This window comes from Phyllobates terribilis, unplaced genomic scaffold (assembly GCF_046119375.1).
Source record: "Phyllobates terribilis strain yellow unplaced genomic scaffold, ASM4611937v1 Scaffold_8__6_contigs__length_399053987, whole genome shotgun sequence".
NCBI classification, from domain to species: Eukaryota; Metazoa; Chordata; class Amphibia; order Anura; family Dendrobatidae; genus Phyllobates; species Phyllobates terribilis.
This window is the reverse complement of record NW_027362768.1, coordinates 198,936,141-198,959,170: the sequence shown is the minus strand read 5'-3', so window position 1 is coordinate 198,959,170 and position 23,030 is coordinate 198,936,141. Positions and strand designations below refer to the sequence as shown.

Here is a 23,030-nt window from a genome sequence, read left to right as displayed (position 1 = left end):
CATCACACCGGAAAGCAGAGACCGGACGTCCAGTAATCCATACACAATGCACCGCCATCATCACACCGGAGAGGAGAGACCGGACGTCCAGTAATCCATACACAAAGCACCGCCATCATCACACCGGAGAGCAGAGACCGGACGTCCAGTAATCCATACACAACGCACCGCCATCATCACACCGGAGAGCAGAGACCGGACGTCCAGTTATCCATACACAAAGCACCGCCATCATCACACCGGAGAGCAGAGACCGGACGTCCAGTAATCCATACACAACGCACCGCCATCATCACACCGGAGATCAGAGACCGGACGTCCAGTAATCCATACACAACGCACCGCCATCATCACACCAGAGAGCAGAGACCGGAAGTCCAGTAATCCATACACAACGCACCGCTATCATCACACCAGAGAGCAGAGACCGGACGTCCAGCAATCCATACACAACGCACCGCCATCATCACACCAGAGAGCAGAGACCGGACGTCCAGCAATCCATACACAACGCACCGCCATCACCACACCGGAGTGAGAGCAGAGACCGGACGTCCAGTAATCCATACACAACGCACCGCCATCACCACACCGGAGTGAGAGCAGAGACCGGACGTCCAGTAATCCATACACAACGCACCGCCATCATCACACCAGAGAGCAGAGACCGGAAGTCCAGTAATCCATACACAACGCACTGCCATCATCACACCGGAGAGCAGAGACCGGACGTCCAGTAATCCATACACAACGCACCGCCATCATCGCACCGGAGAGCAGAGACCGGACGTCCAGTAATCCATACACAATGCACCGCCATCACCACACCGGAGTGAGAGCAGAGACCGGACGTCCAGTAATCCATACACAACGCACCGCCATCACCACACCGGAGTGAGAGCAGAGACCGGACGTCCAGTATTCCATACACAACGCACCGCCATCATCACACCGAAGAGCAGAGACCGGATGTCCAGTTATCCATACACAATGCACCGCCATCATCACACCGGAGGGAGAGCAGAGACCGGACGTCCAGTTATCCATACACAAAGCACAGCCATCATCACACCGGAGGGAGAGCAGAGACGGACGTCCAGTAATCCATACACAACGCACCGCCATCATCACACCGGAGAGCAGACACCGGATGTCCAGTAATCCATACACAACGCACCGCCATCATCACACCGGAGAGCAGAGACCGAACGTCCAGTAATCCATACACAACGAACCGCTATCATCACACAGGAGAGCAGAGACCGGACGTCCAGTAATCCATACACAACGCACCGCCATCATCACACCAGATAGCAGAGATCGGACGTCCAGTAATCCATACACAACGCACCGCCATCATCACACTGGAGAGCAGAGACCGGACGTCCAGTAATCCATACACAACGCACCGCCATCATCACACCGGAGAGTAGAGACCGGACGTCCAGTAATCCATACACAACGCCCCGCAATCATCACACCAGAGTGAGAGCAGAGACCAGACGTCCAGTAATCCATACACAACACACCGCCATCATCACACCGGAGAGCAGAGACCGGACGTCCAAATATCCATACACAACACACCGCCCTCATCACACCGGAGAGCAGAGACCGGACGTCCACTAATCCATACACAACGCACCGCCATCATCACACCGGAGAGGAGACACCGGACGTCCAGTAATCCAAACACAAAGCACCGCCATCATCACACCGGAGAGCAGAGACCGGAAGTCCAGTAATCCATACACAACGCACCGCCATCATCACACCGGACAGCAGAGACCGGACGTCCAGTTATCCATACACAACGCACCGCCATCATCACACCGGAGAGCAGAGACCGGACGTCCAGTAATCCATACAGAACGCACCGCCATCATCACACCGGAGAGCAGAGACCGGACGTCCAGTAATCCATGCACCGCCATCATCACACCGGAGAGCAGAGACCGGACGTCCAGTAATCCATACACAACACACCGCCATCATCACACCAGAGAGCAGAGATCGGAAGTCCAGTAATCCATACACAACGCACCGCCATCATCACACCAGAGAGCAGAGACCGGACGTCCAGTAATCCATACACAACGCACCGCCATCATCACACCGGAGAGTAGAGACCGGACGTCCAGTAATCCATACACAACGCACCGCCATCACCACACCAGAGTGAGAGCAGAGACCGGACATCCAGTAATCCATACACAATGCACCGTCATCACAGCGGAGTGAGAACAGAGACCGGACGTCCAGTAATCCATACACAACGCACCGCCATCATCACACCGGAGTGAGAGCAGAGACCGGACGTCCAGTAATCCATACACAATGCACCGCCATCATCACACCAGAGACCGGACGTCCAGTTATCCATACACAACACACCGCCATCATCACACCGGAGGGAGAGCAGAGACCGGAAGTCCAGTAATCCATACACAACACACCGCCATCATCACACCGGAGTGAGAGCAGAGACCGGACGTCCAGAAATCCATACACAACGCCCCGCCATCATCACACATCTCCACATCCACCATCTATAAACTCCACGTCAGGTTTGTATTGCTCAGTACTCCATTATCGAGTCATTGCATAACTCCTATACACTACTCACAAAAAGTTCAGGATATTTGGCTTTCAGTTGAAAATTTATGGAAAACTTAAAAAGTTTCGGCTCCAGTGATATTTTATCGTGACCGTCGGGCATGAAGTAGAAGCAGCGATGGTCATTTTCTTATCTCAAACAATGTTTTGAAACAAAAGCAAACACTAGTGGTGGGTATATGTACACCCCCCAATAAATGTCACTGCCTCAACTTGTCCTGTGGCCTTGAGCATCAATTACAGCTCACAACGACGTCTCCTGCTGGTCACAAGTGGAGCTATTGTCGCCGGGGCACAGCGTCCCATTCTTCTTGTGCCGAGGCGCGGCGCCACATGGTGTCCCGCTCTTCTTGAAGGGTGGCCCTCAGATCACTGAGGTTCTGGGGTACAGAGTTAAGATCCTCTACACGGCCACTCAGCTGATCCTATAGGTTTTTTATGGGATTCAGGTCTGGCGAAAGTGCAGATCGCTTCATCTGAGGTTGCCGTCTCCAGGAGCCATTCCCTAATGATGGGACGTTGATGAGCTGGAACATTGCCGTCCATGAAGATGAGATCAGGCCAATGTTGTTCGTGCAACGGCACAATGACTGGATCAATGCTGTTATTCTAGTAGAAGGGGCTTGTCACCAAGTGTAGGGCCGTTCTGTATTGACTAGACACAGCTGCCCACAGTGTAAACCCACCACCTAAGGCTCGTCTGACGACAACAGTGGCTGATGTTTAGAGCTCTCCTTGACGTCTCCAGCATCGTTGGCGGCCATCATTTCTGCTCAGCGTGAATAGACTCATCAATGAGCAACACTGAGGCCACTGGTCCCTCGTCCAGCGTAGATGACGCCTGTGCCTGGTGGTGTGGTTGAGTACCTTGCAGGTAGTCTAGCATGCAGACCACTCTTATGTAAAGAGTTTTGAATCGTCTGACGTGACACTTGGTGCCTCTCGCCTCCCTTACACGTGCCTGGAGTTGTGTGGCATTCATCATCCGAAGAGCATTGTTCATATCGCCGCGTTCATCAGTGTGGGATATGGCAGAGGACGTCCACTTCTCTGCCTTTCTGTGACTTTTCCAGTGTCTATATCTCTGCTGCACCCTGATGATCACTCTCGGACTCTCTAAGCTCAGTGGCAATTGCGCGGTACTGATTATTTTGGGTATCGTTTTGGTCTCATGACGTCACAATGGAAACCGCACGATATGGACGACTGTTTAATACCAATTCTAATTGACCCCCGAAATGTATTGGCCGATTTATGTATCAATAGGGTTAACCTATTGTGGATTGTCATTAAGCGGCCAATATACATATAGAACAGTCCCAGCAAATAAGATGGTGCAAAATTACAGAGTGTCACCCATCCGCTGACTCGCCGGGATTAGAGCAGCTGCAACTCCGGGGCTTCCAGGTCCAACTACCCCCACCAGCTTTTAGGTAATAACAAGCTTAGGAAGCTGACTGTACAGTGCTGTGCAAATTAATTGGGACAAAGCATTTTTTAAGTCAAATCGGAAGTTGGTTACCAGTCAGTGATTCAAACCAGTTTTAACTTTTTTGAACAGGTGTGAGTGTACAACCGTGAGTAACAAAATGTGGTTTGACTGGTTTTAGTCAGAAAATAACAGCTAGCTGCCCCCTCAGCTTCAGTTGAGAGCTTGTTTCTGTGAGGAGTGGTTTAGTGTACTTTTTCTCCATGCCACAATTCCAAGTGTGTGAAGAAATCCCTGGAAGAAAATAAAGTAAAAGTGCTGGACTGGCATTGTGAAGAGACGTCTTGGCAAAATGGACTGTACAACCAAAGAACACATGATAAACAGCGCCATACAAGTGTGGTTCCATGATGAAGAATTTATGCAAAAACTTGGTAGAATCAATGCCAAAACGCATTGAAAATCTCATATCTGCTAAAGGAGGACATATTTCTTACTAAAATTAGTATGTACCAGTGCATTATAACATTTTATTATTAAATATTCAAAAATATGTTTTTTTTGGCTTTGTCCCAATTAATTTGCACAGCACTGTATATTGAGGTATGTGACCAGGTGACCAAAGTGTCCCAACCTGGCTTCTCCAAACTTCCCCATGGGACCAGGCGACCGTATGGTCCCTACCTGGCTTCTTTGAACGTATCCTTGGGGCCAGGTAACCGAAGGGTCATAATCCTGGCTTCCCCAAACATCTCCATGGGGCTAGGTGACCGGATGGTCCCAACCTGGCATTTTGAACGTATCCTTGGGGGTTAGGTGACTGGAAGGTTACAATTCTAGCTTCCCCAAACATACCCATGGGTTCAGTGATATTCAATGGAACAGATTTGTGTTCTTCCTGATGGGGCCATGGTCCCCTAAGCGGACATCCTGTAGAGTTAAATTTGTGTCCCTCTTGATGGAGCCATGTGTCCTGGTTGCTGTTCTGAAGAGTCTCTCTTGGCTGTGATTTTCTAAAAGATCCTTTCAGAAGCATAGAGGTCCTTTTTATATCCACATCTGATTCATATCATCATCCACATGTCAGGGTGGAGGTGGTAGGGGCTCATTTCTCATTGTTTGAGTATTTAATTAATTTGCATAGCTTGTCCGCCACTGCTCTGTAGGTCAAGAACTTCTACAATGGTAATCAACATAATAGCAAACATAATTTTTCAATGACCCTGCGTCCAGATCTTGCAAAGTTAGCAGACAATAAGTTGCAGTAAATATCAACTCAAGTGTCAACATCCAGGCTTATACAAACAATAGTCTGTGTTTCTTGACCAACCAAAGAAAAGTACATAAATTCAAAAGTCAACATAAAGATAATAGCGTATGTCTCTTGGTCTACTGAATTTACGTATGGATAATTAAGATTGTCACATTAAGTTCACCTGAAAAGGTTAGAACGCCTTGTAGGATCAACCGGAAACTTCACCCAAAAGCCAAATACTCACCTCCAGAGCTGCACTAAGGAGTCTGCTGTTTTCTGTTACCACAGCTGCAGTGCATTGTGGGAGCCTATCAGATTGGTGTCAGCTGGGTACTCTGCAGAGGATGTATGGACACAAGAGGCCTCTGCGTACAGTGTCTGATGCAGCAGCTACAACTTTACCCATCGAAACATGAAGAAACAGCGTCCATCATCTGCTGACCGGGAAGGGGACAACCACAAAATAAAAGGCTCCACATTTCATAATGTGAACATTGTCCAGGCTTCATCCAACATATTGCACACAGTTCTAGGGAAACTACAACTCCCAGCATTTCCTGACAATTGCTAGTTATTTTGGTTCACTCACCTCCTGCATCATCACAGATATTACACGTCCTCTGCCCTGGAGAGAGGAGCGCGGAGCAGACTGATACCGACACAGGTAACTCCACCTGCAGGTCACATGACATAGATGATGGGAGGTAAAAAGCAACGACCCTCCTATACTGCTCACTGCTGATCTCTGGTGATGGATAGGCGGCATTCTCAGTGATGTCACCGCTGATCTCTGGTGATGGATAGGCGGCATTCTCTGGTGATGTCACCGCTGATCTCTAGTGATGGATAGGCGGCATTCTCAGTGATGTCACCACTGATCTCTAGTGAAGGATAGGCGGCATTCTCAGTGATGTCACCGCTGATCTCTGGTGGATAGGCGGCATTCTCAGTGATGTCACCGCTGATCTCTAGTGATGGATAGGCGGCATTCTCAGTGATGTCACCGCTGATCTCTGGTGATGGATAGGAGGCATTCTCAGTGATGTCACCTCTGATCTCTGGTGATGGATAGGTGGCATTCTCAGTGATGTCACTGCTGATCTCTAGTGATGGATAGGAGGCATTCTCAGTGATGTCACCGCTGATCTCTGGTGATGGATAGGCGGCATTCTCAGTGATGTCACCGCTGATCTCTGGTGATGGATAGGCGGCATTCTCAGTGATGTCACCGCTGATCTCTAGTGATGGATAGGCGGCATTCTCAGTGATGTCACCGCTGATCTCTGGTGATGGATAGGAGGCATTCTCAGTGATGTCACCTCTGATCTCTGGTGATGGATAGGTGGCATTCTCAGTGATGTCACTGCTGATCTCTAGTGATGGATAGGAGGCATTCTCAGTGATGTCACCGCTGATCTCTGGTGATGGATAGGCGGCATTCTCAGTGATGTCACCTCTGATCTCTAGTGATGGATAGGAGGCATTCTCAGTGATGTCACCGCTGATCTCTGGTGATGGATAGACGGCATTCTCAGTGATGTCACCTCTGATCTCTAGTGATGGATAGGCGGCATTCTCAGTGATGTCACCGCTGATCTCTGGTGATGGATAGGCGGCATTCTCAGTGATGTCACCGCTGATCTCTAGTGATGGATAGGCGGCATTCTCAGTGATGTCACCGCTGATCTCTGGTGATGGATAGGAGGCATTCTCAGTGATGTCACCGCTGATCTCTGGTGATGGATAGGCGGCATTCTCAGTGATGTCACCGCTGATCTCTGGTGATGGATAGGCGGCATTCTCAGTGATGTCACCGCTGATCTCTAGTGATGGATAGGCGGCATTCTCAGTGATGTCACCACTGATCTCTAGTGAAGGATAGGCGGCATTCTCAGTGATGTCACCGCTGATCTCTGGTGGATAGGCGGCATTCTCAGTGATGTCACCGCTGATCTCTGGTGATGGATAGGCGGCATTCTCAGTGATGTCACCACTGATCTCTAGTGAAGGATAGGCGGCATTCTCAGTGATGTCACCGCTGATCTCTGGTGGATAGGCGGCATTCTCAGTGATGTCACCGCTGATCTCTGGGGATGGATAGGCGGCATTCTCAGTGATGTCACCTCTGATCTCTAGTGAAGGATAGGCGGCATTCTCAGTGATGTCACCGCTGATCTCTGGTGGATAGGCGGCATTCTCAGTGATGTCACCGCTGATCTCTGGTGATGGATAGGTGGCATTCTCAGTGATGTCACCGCTGATCTCTGGTGATGGATAGGTGGCATTCTCAGTGATGTCACCGCTGATCTCTAGTGATGGATAGGCGGCATTCTCAGTGATGTCACCGCTGATCTCTGGTGATGGATAGGCGGCATTCTCAGTGATGTCACCGCTGATCTCTAGTGATGGATAGGAGGCATTCTCAGTGATGTCACCGCTGATCTCTGGGGATGGATAGGCGGCATTCTCAGTGATGTCACCTCTGATCTCTAGTGATGGATAGGCGGCATTCTCAGTGATGTCACCGCTGATCTCTGGTGATGGATAGGCGGCATTCTCAGTGATGTCACCGCTGATCTCTGGTGATGGATAGGCGGCATTCTCAGTGATGTCACCGCTGATCTCTGGTGATGGATAGGAGGCATTCTCAGTGATGTCACCGCTGATCTCTGGTGATGGATAGGAGGCATTCTCAGTGATGTCACCGCTGATCTCTGGTGATGGATAGGTGGCATTCTCAGTGATGTCACCGCTGATCTCTGGTGGATAGGCGGCATTCTCAGTGATGTCACCGCTGATCTCTGGTGGATAGGCGGCATTCTCAGTGATGTCACCGCTGATCTCTGGGGATGGATAGGCGGCATTCTCAGTGATGTCACCTCTGATCTCTAGTGAAGGATAGGCGGCATTCTCAGTGATGTCACCACTGATCTCTGGTGGATAGGCGGCATTCTCAGTGATGTCACCGCTGATCTCTAGTGAAGGATAGGCGGCATTCTCAGTGATGTCACCGCTGATCTCTGGTGGATAGGCGGCATTCTCAGTGATGTCACCGCTGATCTCTGGTGGATAGGCGGCATTCTCAGTGATGTCACCGCTGATCTCTGGGGATGGATAGGCGGCATTCTCAGTGATGTCACCTCTGATCTCTAGTGAAGGATAGGCGGCATTCTCAGTGATGTCACCGCTGATCTCTGGTGGATAGGCGGCATTCTCAGTGATGTCACCGCTGATCTCTGGTGATGGATAGGTGGCATTCTCAGTGATGTCACCGCTGATCTCTGGTGATGGATAGGTGGCATTCTCAGTGATGTCACCGCTGATCTCTAGTGATGGATAGGCGGCATTCTCAGTGATGTCACCGCTGATCTCTGGTGATGGATAGGTGGCATTCTCAGTGATGTCACCGCTGATCTCTAGTGATGGATAGGAGGCATTTTCAGTGATGTCACCGCTGATCTCTGGGGATGGATAGGCGGCATTCTCAGTGATGTCACCTCTGATCTCTAGTGATGGATAGGCGGCATTCTCAGTGATGTCAGCGCTGATCTCTGGTGATGGATAGGCGGCATTCTCAGTGATGTCACCGCTGATCTCTAGTGATGGATAGGCGGCATTCTCAGTGATGTCACCTCTGATCTCTAGTGATGGATAGGCGGCATTCTCAGTGATGTCACCTCTGATCTCTAGTGATGGATAGGCGGCATTCTCAGTGATGTCACCGCTGATCTCTGGTGATGGATAGGCGGCATTCTCAGTGATGTCACCGCTGATCTCTAGTGATGGATAGGCGGCATTCTCAGTGATGTCACCTCTGATCTCTAGTGATGGATAGGCGGCATTCTCAGTGATGTCACCTCTGATCTCTAGTGATGGATAGGCGGCATTCTCAGTGATGTCACCTCTGATCTCTGGTGATGGATAGGCGGCATTCTCAGTGATGTCACCGCTGATCTCTGGTGATGGATAGGCGGCATTCTCAGTGATGTCACCGCTGATCTCTAGTGATGGATAGGCGGCATTCTCAGTGATGTCACCGCTGATCTCTAGTGATGGATAGGCGGCATTCTCAGTGATGTCACCTCTGATCTCTAGTGATGGATAGGCGGCATTCTCAGTGATGTCACCTCTGATCTCTAGTGATGGATAGGCGGCATTCTCAGTGATGTCACCGCTGATCTCTAGTGATGGATAGGCGGCATTCTCAGTGATGTCACCGCTGATCTCTAGTGATGGATAGGCGGCATTCTCAGTGATGTCACCACTGATCTCTAGTGATGGATAGGCGGCATTCTCAGTGATGTCACCGCTGATCTCTAGTGATGGATAGGCGGCATTCTCAGTGATGTCACCGCTGATCTCTAGTGATGGATAGGCGGCATTCTCAGTGATGTCACCGCTGATCTCTAGTGATGGATAGGCGGCATTCTCAGTGATGTCACCGCTGATCTCTGGTGATGGATAGGAGGCATTCTCAGTGATGTCACCGCTGATCTCTGGTGATGGATAGACGGCATTCTCAGTGATGTCACCACTGATCTCTGGTGATGGATAGGAGGCATTCTCAGTGATGTCACCGCTGATCTCTGGTGATGGATAGACGGCATTCTCAGTGATGTCACCGCTGATCTCTGGTGATGGATAGGCGGCATTCTCAGTGATGTCACCGCTGATCTCTAGTGATGGATAGGAGGCATTCTCAGTGATGTCACCTCTGATCTCTAGTGATGGATAGGCGGCATTCTCAGTGATGTCACCGCTTATCTCTAGTGATAGGCGGCATTCTCAGTGATGTCACCCCTGATCTCTAGTGATAGGCGGCATTCTCAGTGATGTCACCGCTGATCTCTGGTGATGGATAGGAGGCATTCTCAGTGATGTCACCGCTGATCTCTGGTGATGGATAGGAGGCATTCTCAGTGATGTCACCGCTGATCTCTGGTGATGGATAGGCGGCATTCTCAGTGATGTCATCGCTGATCTCTAGTGATGGATAGGCGGCATTCTCAGTGATGTCACCGCTGATCTCTAGTGATGGATAGGCGGCATTCTCAGTGATGTCACCGCTGATCTCTAGTGATGGATAGGCGGCATTCTCAGTGATGTCACCGCTGATCTCTAGTGATAGGCGGCATTCTCAGTGATGTCTCCTCTGATCTCTAGTGATAGGCGGCATTCTCAGTGATGTCACCGCTGATCTCTGGTGATGGATAGGCGGCATTCTCAGTGATGTCACCGCTGATCTCTAGTGATGGATAGGCGGCATTCTCAGTGATGTCACCGCTGATCTCTAGTGATGGATAGGCGGCATTCTCAGTGATGTCACCTCTGATCTCTAGTGATGGATAGGAGGCATTCTCAGTGATGTCACCGCTGATCTCTAGTGATGGATAGGAGGCATTCTCAGTGATGTCACCGCTGATCTCTGGTGATGGATAGGCGGCATTCTCAGTGATGTCACCGCTGATCTCTGGTGATGGATAGGCGGCATTCTCAGTGATGTCACCGCTGATCTCTAGTGATGGATAGACGGCATTCTCAGTGATGTCACCGCTGATCTCTGGTGATGGATAGGCGGCATTCTCAGTGATGTCACCGCTGATCTCTGGTGATGGATAGGCGGCATTCTCAGTGATGTCACCACTGATCTCTGGTGATGGATAGGCGGCATTCTCTGGTGATGTCACCGCTGATCTCTAGTGATGGATAGGCGGCATTCTCAGTGATGTCACTGCTGATCTCTGGTGATGGATAGGAGGCATTCTCAGTGATGTCACTGCTGATCTCTGGTGATGGATAGGAGGCATTCTCAGTGATGTCACCTCTGATCTCTGGTGATGGATAGGCGGCATTCTCAGTGATGTCACCACTGATCTCTGGTGATGGATAGGCGGCATTCTCTGGTGATGTCACCGCTGATCTCTAGTGATGGATAGGCGGCATTCTCAGTGATGTCACTGCTGATCTCTGGTGATGGATAGGAGGCATTCTCAGTGATGTCACTGCTGATCTCTGGTGATGGATAGGAGGCATTCTCAGTGATGTCACCTCTGATCTCTGGTGATGGATAGGCGGCATTCTCAGTGATGTCACCGCTGATCTCTAGTGATGGATAGGCGGCATTCTCAGTGATGTCACCGCTGATCTCTAGTGATGGATAGGCGGCATTCTCAGTGATGTCACCGCTGATCTCTAGTGATGGATAGGCGGCATTCTCAGTGATGTCACCGCTGATCTCTGGTGATGGATAGGTGGCATTCTCAGTGATGTCACCGCTGATCTCTAGTGATGGATAGGCGGCATTCTCAGTGATGTCACCGCTGATCTCTGGTGATGGATAGGCGGCATTCTCAGTGATGTCACCGCTGATCTCTGGTGATGGATAGGCGGCATTCTCAGTGATGTCACCGCTGATCTCTAGTGATGGATAGGCGGCATTCTCAGTGATGTCACCGCTGATCTCTAGTGATGGATAGGCGGCATTCTCAGTGATGTCACCGCTGATCTCTAGTGATGGATAGGCGGCATTCTCAGTGATGTCACCGCTGATCTCTGGTGATGGATAGGCGGCATTCTCAGTGATGTCACCGCTGATCTCTAGTGATAGGCGGCATTCTCAGTGATGTCACCGCTGATCTCTGGTGATGGATAGGAGGCATTCTCAGTGATGTCACCTCTGATCTCTAGTGATAGGCGGCATTCTCAGTGATGTCACCGCTGATCTCTAGTGATGGATAGGAGGCATTCTCAGTGATGTCACCGCTGATCTCTGGTGATGGATAGGCAGCATTCTCAGTGATGTCACCGCTGATCTCTAGTGATGGATAGGCGGCATTCTCAGTGATGTCACCGCTGATCTCTGGTGATGGATAGGCAGCATTCTCAGTGATGTCACCGCTGATCTCTAGTGATGGATAGGCGGCATTCTCAGTGATGTCACCGCTGATCTGTAGTGATGGATAGGCGGCATTCTCAGTGATGTCACCGCTGATCTCTGGTGATGGATAGGCGGCATTCTCAGTGATGTCACCACTGATCTCTGGTGATGGATAGGCGGCATTCTCAGTGATGTCACCGCTGATCTCTGGTGATGGATAGGCGGCATTCTCAGTGATGTCACCGCTGATCTGTAGTGATGGATAGGAGGCATTCTCAGTGATGTCACCGCTGATCTCTGGTGATGGATAGGCGGCATTCTCTGGTGATGTCACCGCTGATCTCTGGTGATGGATAGGCGGCATTCTCTGGTGATGTCACCTCTGATCTCTGGTGATGGATAGGTGGCATTCTCAGTGATGTCACCTCTGATCTCTAGTGATAGGCGGCATTCTCAGTGATGTCACCGCTGATCTCTGGTGATGGATAGGCGGCATTCTCTGGTGATAGGATAATTACTGTAGTGGCTGAGTCTCTCTATTTCGAGGCGGGGGAGGAGGAGGTTATCATCATTTAGAATAAGAGACCTTGGACACATTTCGCAGTAAATATTTTTGGACAAAGAGGGTGTCAATTCTTTTAAATTTTATTCATCTCCCATGATGCATCAGTCCAACTGCCATTTTGCATTTTCATTTCTGGATGGATGGCCTTCTCATAAACCACGTGAACCTGCCAACCGTCCGCTGTGGGGGAGGGGAAATGATAAGTGGGCAGAGGGTGAGAAGTGTTCCCTGCTGGAGATGGTAAACACCGAGTACAGGGGGTGCAGGGGGTGCAGACTTCCCCCAGTTCCGTCCCATGCAGAGTAGTCGCTGCGCCGGTTCCGTCTCATTATCTAATCGCAAATATAAATATTTACATGAACTAAAATCACTGAACGCAAAATGTCATCATCTCCCGGGGGCCGCCGACGCTGGAGCCGACCCAAACTCTCACTAGTCCCTGTGCCAAGACCCTCAAGGCTTCTTCATCTTCTTCACGGACGAGGAACTCGAGGCCGATTCTCTCCTCTTCCGCTGAGAACACAAAGGAGAAAAATAGAAGAAAACTCATCAGAAAGTACGAACCCAACGTCCTCCGCACCGGACACCCGGGGAAGACCCCACTCCCTGATTACACAGAAATCACAGGGTTAAAAACATCCTGGAGAAAAATCATCCTCCCTAATCACAGAGTCCAGGAACCTACAGATCTGCTCATCCTGAACCACCTGCTGCATGAACAGAATGTGAGAACAGCAGTGAAGACCGAAGCAAAGAAGTGACGGAGTCACCTCCCCCAGTAATGGCTGATAACAGGGAGTAATAGACTGTAGTCTCCTGTCCTACAGTCTCCTCCCCCAGTAATGGCTGATAACAGGGAGTAATAGACTGTAGTCTCCTGTCCTACAGTCTCCTCCCCCAGTAATGGCTGATAACAGGGAGTAATAGATTGTAGTCTCCTGTCCTACAGTCTCCTCCCCCAGTAATGGCTGATAACAGGGAGTAATAGATTGTAGTCTCCTGTCCTACAGTCTCCTCCCCCAGTAATGGCTGATAACAGGGAGTAATAGATTGCAGTCTCCTGTCCTACAGTCACCTCCCCCAGTAATGGCTGATAACAGGGAGTAATAGACTGTAGTCTCCTGTCCTACAGTCACCTCCCCCAGTAATGGCTGATAACAGGGAGTAATAGATTGTAGTCTCCTGTCCTACAGTCACCTCCCCCAGTAATGGCTGATAACAGGGAGTAATAGATTGTAGTCTCCTGTCCTACAGTCGCCTCCCCCAGTAATGGCTGATAACAGGGAGTAATAGACTGTAGTCTCCTGTCCTACAGTCGCCTCCCCCGACCTTGACGTGGTTGATAACAGCAGACAATTGCTCTCGATTCTCTCTATAATATAACTTCCTAGATTCCATTACGGGCGTAGCCACATGATCTCCCGTCCCCCGCAGCTCATCAGCTGATTATCAGAGCGGAGGCGCAGGTAGAGGCACCGTCCAGAGAGGAGGAGGAGGGGCCGCAGGTAGAGGCACCGTCCAGAGAGGAGGAGGAGGGGCCGCAGGTAGAGGCACCGTCCAGAGAGGAGGAGGAGGGGCCGCAGGTAGAGGCACCGTCCAGAGAGGAGGAGGAGGGGCCGCAGGTAGAGGCACCGTCCAGAGAGGAGGAGGAGGGGCCGCAGGTAGAGGAGGAGGGGCCGCAGGTAGAGGCACCGTCCAGAGAGGAGGAGGAGGCGCAGGTACAGGCACCGTCCAGAGAGGAGGAGGAGGGGCCGCAGGTAGAGGCACCGTCCAGAGAGGAGGAGGAGGCGCAGGTAGAGGCACCGTCCAGAGAGGAGGAGGGGCCGCAGGTAGAGGCACCGTCCAGAGAGGAGGAGGAGGGGCCGCAGGTAGAGGCACCGTCCAGAGAGGAGGAGGAGGGGCCGCAGGTAGAGGCACCGTCCAGAGAGGAGGAGGAGGGGCCGCAGGTAGAGGCACCGTCCAGAGAGGAGGAGGAGGCGCAGGTACAGGCACCGTCCAGAGAGGAGGAGGAGGGGCCGCAGGTAGAGGCACCGTCCAGAGAGGAGGAGGAGGCGCAGGTAGAGGCACCGTCCAGAGAGGAGGAGGGGCCGCAGGTAGAGGCACCGTCCAGAGAGGAGGAGGAGGGGCCGCAGGTAGAGGCACCGTCCAGAGAGGAGGAGGAGGGGCCGCAGGTAGAGGCACCGTCCAGAGAGGAGGAGGAGGGGCCGCAGGTAGAGGCACCGTCCAGAGAGGAGGAGGAGGCGCAGGTAGAGGCACCGTCCAGAAAGGAGGAGGAGGGGCCGCAGGTAGAGGCACCGTCCAGAGAGGAAGAGGAGGGGCCGCAGGTAGAGGAGGAGGGGCCGCAGGTAGAGGCACCGTCCAGAGAGGAGGAGGAGGCGCAGGTAGAGGCACCGTCCAGAGAGGAGGAGGAGGGGCCGCAGGTAGAGGCACAGTCCAGAGAGGAGGAGGAGGCGCAGGTAGAGGCACCGTCCAGAGAGGAGGAGGAGGGGCCGCAGGTAGAGGCACAGTCCAGAGAGGAGGAGGAGGCGCAGGTAGAGGCACCGTCCAGAGAGGAGGAGGAGGGGCCCCAGGTAGAGGCACCGTCCAGAGAGGAGGAGGAGGGGCCGCAGGTAGAGGCACCGTCCAGAGAGGAGGAGGAGGCGCAGGTAGAGGCACCGTCCAGAGAGGAGGAGGAGGCGCAGGTAGAGGCACCGTCCAGAGAGGAGGAGGAGGGGCCGCAGGTAGAGGCACCGTCCAGAGAGGAGGAGGAGGGGCCGCAGGTAGAGGCACCGTCCAGAGAGGAGGAGGAGGGGCCGCAGGTAGAGGCACAGTCCAGAGAGGAGGAGGAGGGGCCGCAGGTAGAGGCACAGTCCAGAGAGGAGGAGGAGGGGCCGCAGGTAGAGGCACCGTCCAGAGAGGAGGAGGAGGGGCCGCAGGTAGAGGCACCGTCCAGAGAGGAGGAGGAGGGGCCGCAGGTAGAGGCACAGTCCAGAGAGGAGGAGGAGGGGCCGCAGGTAGAGGCACCGTCCAGAGAGGAGGAGGAGGGGCCGCAGGTAGAGGCACAGTCCAGAGAGGAGGAGGAGGGGCCGCAGGTAGAGGCACAGTCCAGAGAGGAGGAGGAGGGGCCGCAGGTAGAGGCACCGTCCAGAGAGGAGGAGGAGGGGCCGCAGGTAGAGGCACCGTCCAGAGAGGAGGAGGAGGGGCAGGTAGAGGCACCGTCCAGAGAGGAGGAGGAGGGGCCGCAGGTAGAGGCACAGTCCAGAGAGGAGGAGGAGGCGCAGGTAGAGGCACCGTCCAGAGAGGAGGAGGAGGGGCCCCAGGTAGAGGCACCGTCCAGAGAGGAGGAGGAGGGGCCGCAGGTAGAGGCACCGTCCAGAGAGGAGGAGGAGGCGCAGGTAGAGGCACCGTCCAGAGAGGAGGAGGAGGCGCAGGTAGAGGCACCGTCCAGAGAGGAGGAGGAGGGGCCGCAGGTAGAGGCACCGTCCAGAGAGGAGGAGGAGGGGCCGCAGGTAGAGGCACCGTCCAGAGAGGAGGAGGAGGGGCCGCAGGTAGAGGCACAGTCCAGAGAGGAGGAGGAGGGGCCGCAGGTAGAGGCACAGTCCAGAGAGGAGGAGGAGGGGCCGCAGGTAGAGGCACCGTCCAGAGAGGAGGAGGAGGGGCCGCAGGTAGAGGCACCGTCCAGAGAGGAGGAGGAGGGGCCGCAGGTAGAGGCACAGTCCAGAGAGGAGGAGGAGGCGCAGGTAGAGGCACCGTCCAGAGAGGAGGAGGAGGGGCCGCAGGTAGAGGCACAGTCCAGAGAGGAGGAGGAGGCGCAGGTAGAGGCACCGTCCAGAGAGGAGGAGGAGGGGCCGCAGGTAGAGGCACCGTCCAGAGAGGAGGAGGAGGCGCAGGTAGAGGCACCGTCCAGAGAGGAGGAGGAGGGGCCGCAGGTAGAGGCACCGTCCAGAGAGGAGGAGGAGGGGCCGCAGGTAGAGGCACCGTCCAGAGAGGAGGAGGAGGGGCCGCAGGTAGAGGCACCGTCCAGAGAGGAGGAGGAGGGGCCGCAGGTAGAGGCACCGTCCAGAGAGGAGGAGGAGGGGCCGCAGGTAGAGGCACCGTCCAGAGAGGAGGAGGAGGGGCCGCAGGTAGAGGCACCGTCCAGAGAGGAGGAGGAGGCGCAGGTAGAGGCACCGTCCAGAGAGGAGGAGGAGGCGAAGGTAGAGGCACCGTCCAGAGAGGAGGAGGAGGCGCAGGTAGAGGCACGGTCCAGAGAGGAGGAGGAGGCGCAGGTAGAAGCACCGTCCAGAGAGGAGGAGGAGGGGCCGCAGGTAGAGGCACCGTCCAGAGAGGAGGAGGAGGGGCCGCAGGTAGAGGCACCGTCCAGAGAGGAGGAGGAGGGGCCGCAGGTAGAGGCACCGTCCAGAGATGAGGAGGAGGGGCCGCAGGTAGAGGCACCGTCCAGAGAGGAGGAGGAGGGGCAGCAGGTAGAGGAGGAGGAGGGGCAGCAGGTAGAGGAGGAGGAGGGGCAGCAGGTAGAGGCACCGTCCAGAGAGGAGGAGGAGGGGCCGCAGGTAGAGGCACCGTCCAGAGAGGAGGAGGAGGGGCCGCAGGTAGAGGCACCGTCCAGAGAGGAGGAGGAGGGGCCGCAGGTAGAGGCACCATCCAGAGAGGAGGAGGAGGGGCCGCAGGTAGAGGCACCGTCCAGAGAGGAGGAGGAGGGGCCGCAGGTAGAGGCACCGTCCAGAGAGGAGGAGGAGGGGCCGCAGGTAGAGGCACCGTCCAGAGAGGAGGAGGAGGGGCAGCAGGTAGAGGAGGAGGAGGGGCAGCAGGTAGAGGAGGAGGAGGGGCAGCAGGTAGAGGCACCGTCCAGAGAGGAGGAGGAGGGGCCGCAGGTAGAGGCACCGTCCAGAGAGGAGGAGGAGGGGCCGCAGGTAGAGGCACCGTCCAGAGAGGAGGAGGAGGGGCCGCAGGTAGAGGCACCGTCCAGAGAGGAGGAGGAGGGGCCGCAGGTAGAGGCACCGTCCAGAGAGGAGGAGGAGGGGCCGCAGGTAGAGGCACCGTCCAGAGAGGAGGAGGAGGGGCCGCAGGTAGAGGCACCGTCCAGAGAGGAGGAGGGGCAGCAGGTAGAGGAGGAGGAGGGGCAGCAGGTAGAGGCACCGTCCAGAGAGGAGGAGGAGGGGCAGCAGGTAGAGAAACCGTCCAGAGAGGAGGAGGAGGGGCCGCAGGTAGAGGCACCGTCCAGAGAGGAGGAGGAGGGGCCGCAGGTAGAGGCACCGTCCAGAGAGGAGGAGGAGGAGGCGCCGCAGGTAGAGGCACCGTCCAGAGAGGAGGAGGAGGAGGCGCCGCAGGTAGAGGCACCGTCCAGAGAGGAGGAGGAGGAGGCGCCGCAGGTAGAGGCACCGTCCAGAGAAGAGGAGGAGGAGGCGCCGCAGGTAGAGGCACCGTCCAGAGAAGAGGAGGAGGAGGAGGCGCCGCAGGTAGAGGCACCGTCCAGAGAGGAGGAGGAGGCGCCGCAGGTAGAGGCACCGTCCAGAGAGGAGGAGGAGGGGCCGCAGGTAGAGGCACCGTCCAGAGAGGAGGAGGAGGGGCCGCAGGTAGAGGCACCGTCCAGAGAGGAGGAGGAGGGGCCGCAGGTAGAGGCAACGTCCAGAGAGGAGGAGGAGGAGGAGCCGCAGGTAGAGGCACCGTCCAGAGAGGAGGAGGAGGGGCCGCAGGTAGAGGCACCGTCCAGAGAGGAGGAGGAGGGGCCGCAGGTAGAGGCACCGTCCAGAGAGGAGGAGGAGGAGCCGCAGGTAGAGGCAACGTCCAGAGAGGAGGAGGAGGGGCCGCAGGTAGAGGCAAAGTCCAGAGAGGAGGAGGAGGGGCCGCAGGTAGAGGCACCGTCCAGAGAGGAGGAGGAGGAGGGGCCGCAGGTAGAGGCACCGTCCAGAGAGGAGGAGGCGCCGCAGGTAGAGGCACCGTCCAGAGAGGAGGAGGAGGAGCCGCAGGTAGAGGCACCGTCCAGAGAGGAGGAGGAGGAGGCGCAGGTAGAAGCACCGTCCAGAGAGGAGGAGGAGGAGGCGCAGGTAGAGGCACCGTCCAGAGAGGAGGAGGAGGGGCCGCAGGTAGAGGCACCGTCCAGAGAGGAGGAGGAGGCGCAGGTAGAGGCGTGTCGTTTACAGACGAGGGGGCACATACAGGGGATGGCCCAGGGGTGTCTGCCTCATACTTTTGCCTGTGATTTGCCCCAACATTCTGTGAGTAATACTTACTGGACAATTCCGGCGGCATTGTTCGGCGCAGGGATGAGAGGAGGACTATTAGGTTGTGACGGGCGAGGGTCTCCCCTCTTTCTAGTCACACCTTTTACCTCCGTCTGGAACAGAAGACGATTGATCTTAACAATGAAACTTCAGCTCAGAAAACACGGAGCCGGTGGGAGAGCGGCACAGAAAGCTGAAAAGTCTTCTAATTCCAACTCACAGCCGCAGACTTCACAGAGCGGGGGTCTTCTGCTTTTGCCCATTAGTGGGCCGACTTCTGAGAGTGGGAACAAAGGCCTGTGGTGTGAGGCATTCTGGGACAGACGACTCATTAGGGACCGATAACTGGAGAGAGTTTATCAAATCAAACACCGTTCTAATCTGGAGTAACCGGACCAAGTGCAGCACGGAAGTAAACTCAGCGCAGGAGACCCTCGGCCTCCCCAGAGGGGGCTCAGAAAACCCATCAGGGACAGGGAATGTCTTACCTCATTCAATTCGAGCAATGAATCATGGGAAGGAAACCCGGGCTCAAGCCCAAAGGCAAATCTCATCCGTACAAAAGTAGCAAAACGAAAAGCTAACGCAACAGTGAGGTGGGGTGCGATCACATCCCGGCGTCTATACAAAAACGATGGGAAGAAGCCCAACTCTATCCAACAATGCAAAAGATTCCTCTGTCCCCCTCGCGTCCGCCCCGCCAGGCCCCTATCGTCCTCCTTCTCCTCCCCCCGCCAGGCTCCTCGCGTCCTCCTCCCCCCGCCAGGCTCCTCGCGTCCTCCTCCTCCCCCCGCCAGGCCCCTATCGTCCTCCTCCTCCCCCCGCCAGGCTCCTCGCATCCTCCTCCTCCCCCCGCCAGGCTCCTCGCGTCCTCCTCCTCCCCCCGCCAGGCCCCTCGCGTCCTCCTCCTCCCCCCGCCAGGCCCCTCGCATCCTCCTCCTCCCGCCAGGCCCTTCTATCTCACAACGCAGACCCATCTGGCAGAGGCTTATGTACCATGGGAGTACATTGTGGTCTTTAGTGGGGGTCTTTCAAGCTGACATCACGCATTATCTGGTGTAGACAGCCCCCTGTGTATAGGGCAGGGGACGAGGTTTCTGGATGCACTATGGGTGTAGGTGCTGCTTATTTATGGTCCAATGACGCCACCTATGGGTCAGAGAATTTGAAGACATGTCTGATAACAAAATGGACCTGGCTTTAGAAGTATTTTCCTGATTATGAGCGCCCCATGATTAGACCATTGCTGGGCACAGAGAGGGGCCGGCCGGAGAAACCGTCACCCGCAAACACGAGGCCACTGTGAGCAGAGGGGAGACATCCCGGCCCCATTCTCCCTAAGGACTCTTCCAAGGTGGTGTACGATGGGCGCAGTGTGAATGCGTCTGACCTTTAGTCTTGGAATACTCTAATTGTGTCGTCTTTAATCAACCAGTAAATGTCAGTGGCCATGTAACACGTCCCCCCACGTAATGAATGCACCGTGCGGTAAATTGACTCGAATACAATCCCCCGATATGTCAGTGACCAGGTCACATTAACCCTGAAAGCACTGCAACTATGAGTGATATGCAGTAACAGTGCCACCGCCAACAAGAGACTCCATACAGGTAACCCCCCTCACCTGTATGATCTAATAGTTACCGTACATGTACATCCCCCCCGGCGGCCTCCGCTATGGATTTACAGTATCTTCTCGATGTATAAACTAGTTCCAGGGAGTCAGTCGGGGGGAGCGAGGGTCCTGTTAGCCCTCTGCACTGCTCCCGAGGTGGGAGATAAGCGAATACCCTATACCCACCACTCCTGAGGGCGGAGACACCCTACACAGGAGAGCTGGGGGGGGGGGGGAGGAGAGTGGGGGGGGGGGGGGGAGAGGAGGCGAGCGGAGGTGGGGGGGAGAGGAGGCGAGCGGAGGTGGGGGAAAGAGGAGGCGAGCGGGGGGGGGGGGGGAAGAAGAGGCGAGCGGAGCTGGGGGAAAGAGGAGGCGAGCGGGGGGGGAAGAAGAGGCGAGCGGAGGTGGGGGAAAGAGGAGGCGAGCGGAGGTGGGGGAAAGAGGAGGAGAGCGGGGGGGGGGGAAGAAGAGGCGAGCGGAGGTGGGGGAAAGAGGAGGCGAGCGGGGGGGGGAAGAAGAGGCAGGCGGGGGGGGAAGAAGAGGCGAGCGGGGGGGGAGAGGAGGCGAGGCGGGGGGAAGAGGAGGTGAGCGGGGGGGAAGAGGAGGTGAGCGGGGGGAAGAGGAGGTGAGCGGGGGGAAGAGGAGGCGAGCGGGGGGGAAGAGGAGGCGAGCGGGGGGGAAAGAGGAGGCGAGCGGGGGGAAAGAGGCGGCGAGCGGGGGGAAAGAGGCGGCGAGCGGGGGGGAAAGAGGAGGCGAGCGGGGGGGGAAAGAGGAGGCGAGCGGGGGGAAAGAGGAGGCGAGCGGGGGGGAAAGAGGAGGCGAGCGGGGGGGAAAGAGGAGGCGAGCGGGGGGGAAAGAGGAGGCGAGCGGGGGGGAAAGAGGAGGCGAGCGGGGGGGAAAGAGGAGGCGAGCGGGGGGGGGGAAGAGGAGGCGAGCGGGGGAGGAGGAGAGCGGGGGGGGAAAGAGGAGGAGGAGAGCGGGGGGGGAAAGAGGAGGGAGAGCGGGGGGGGAAAGAGGAGGAGGAGAGCGGGGGGGGAAGAGGAGGAGGAGAGCGGGGGGGAAAGAGGAGGAGGAGAGCGGGGGGGAAAGAGGAGGAGGAGAGCGGGGGGGGAAAGAGGAGGAGGAGAGCGGGGGGAAAGAGGAGGAGGAGAGCGGGGGGGAAAGAGGAGGAGGAGAGCGGGGGGAAAGAGGAGGAGGAGAGCGGGGGGGAAGAGGAGGAGGAGAGCGGGGGGGAAAGAGGAGGAGGAGAGCGGGGGGGAGAGCGGGGGGGAGAGCGGGGGAGAGCGGGGGGGAAAGAGGAGGAGGAGAGCGGGGGGGGAAAGGAGGAGGAGAGCGGGGGGGAGAGGAGGAGGAGAGCGGGGGGGAGAGGAGGAGGAGAGCGGGGGGAAGAGGAGGAGGAGAGCGGGGGGAAAGAGGAGGAGGAGAGCGGGGGGGAAGAGGAGGAGGAGAGCGGGGGGAAGAGGAGGAGAGCGGGGGGGAAGAGGAGGAGAGCGGGGGGGAAGAGGAGGAGAGCGGGGGGAAGAGGAGGAGAGCGGGGGGAGAAGAGGAGGAGAGCGGGGGGGAGAGGAGGAGAGCGGGGGGGGAAGGAGGAGAGGAGAGCGGGGGGGGAAGAGGAGGAGAGCGGGGGGGAAGAGGAGGAGAGCGGGGGGAAGAGGAGGAGGAGAGAGGGGGGAAAGAGGAGGAGGAGAGCGGGGGAAAGAGGAGGAGGAGAGCGGGGGGAAAGAGGAGGAGGAGAGCGGGGGGAAAGAGGAGGAGGAGAGCGGGGGGAAAGAGGAGGAGGAGAGCGGGGGGAAAGAGGAGGAGGAGAGCGGGGGGAAAGAGGAGGAGGAGAGCGGGGGAAAGAGGAGGAGGAGAGCGGGGGAAAGAGGAGGAGGAGAGCGGGGGGAAAGAGGAGGAGGAGAGCGGGGGGAAAGAGGAGGAGGAGAGCGGGGGGAAAGAGGAGGAGGAGAGCGGGGGGAAAGAGGAGGAGGAGAGCGGGGGGAAAGAGGAGGAGGAGAGCGGGGGGAAAGAGGAGGAGGAGAGCGGGGGAAAGAGGAGGAGGAGAGCGGGGGAAAGAGGAGGAGGAGAGCGGGGGAAAGAGGGAGGAGGAGAGCGGGGGGGAAAGAGGAGGAGGAGCGGGGGGAAAGAGGAGGAGGAGAGCGGGGGGAAAGGAGGGGAGAGCGGGGGGGAAGAGGAGGAGGAGAGCGGGGGGAAGAGGAGGAGGAGAGCGGGGGGGGAAGAGGAGGAGGAGAGGGGGGGAGAGGGGGGGGAAGAGGAGGAGGAGAGCGGGGGGGAAGAGGAGGAGGAGAGCGGGGGGAAGAGGAGGAGAGAGCGGGGGGAAAGAGGAGGAGGAGAGCAGGGGAAAGGGAGGAGGAGAGCGGGGGGAAAGAGGAGGAGGAGAGCGGGGGGAAAGAGGAGGAGGAGAGCGGGGGAAAGAGGAGGAGGAGAGCGGGGGGAAAGAGGAGGAGGAGAGCGGGGGGAAAGAGGAGGAGGA

The 23,030-nt window shown here is 56.1% G+C and overlaps 1 protein-coding gene across 1 annotated transcript in view; it reads right to left on the bottom strand.

Annotated features, from left to right (window-relative positions):
* Positions 1-12,785: 12,785 nt before the first annotated feature.
* The window catches only part of LOC141156485 (uncharacterized), a 52,543-nt gene continuing 42,298 nt past the window's right edge, over positions 12,786-23,030 (bottom strand). The window contains exon 4 of the mRNA XM_073642682.1: positions 12,786-13,255. Coding sequence (XP_073498783.1) covers positions 13,196-13,255 — 60 coding nt within the window. The 3' untranslated portion in view covers positions 12,786-13,195. The remainder of the gene's footprint in view (positions 13,256-23,030) is intronic.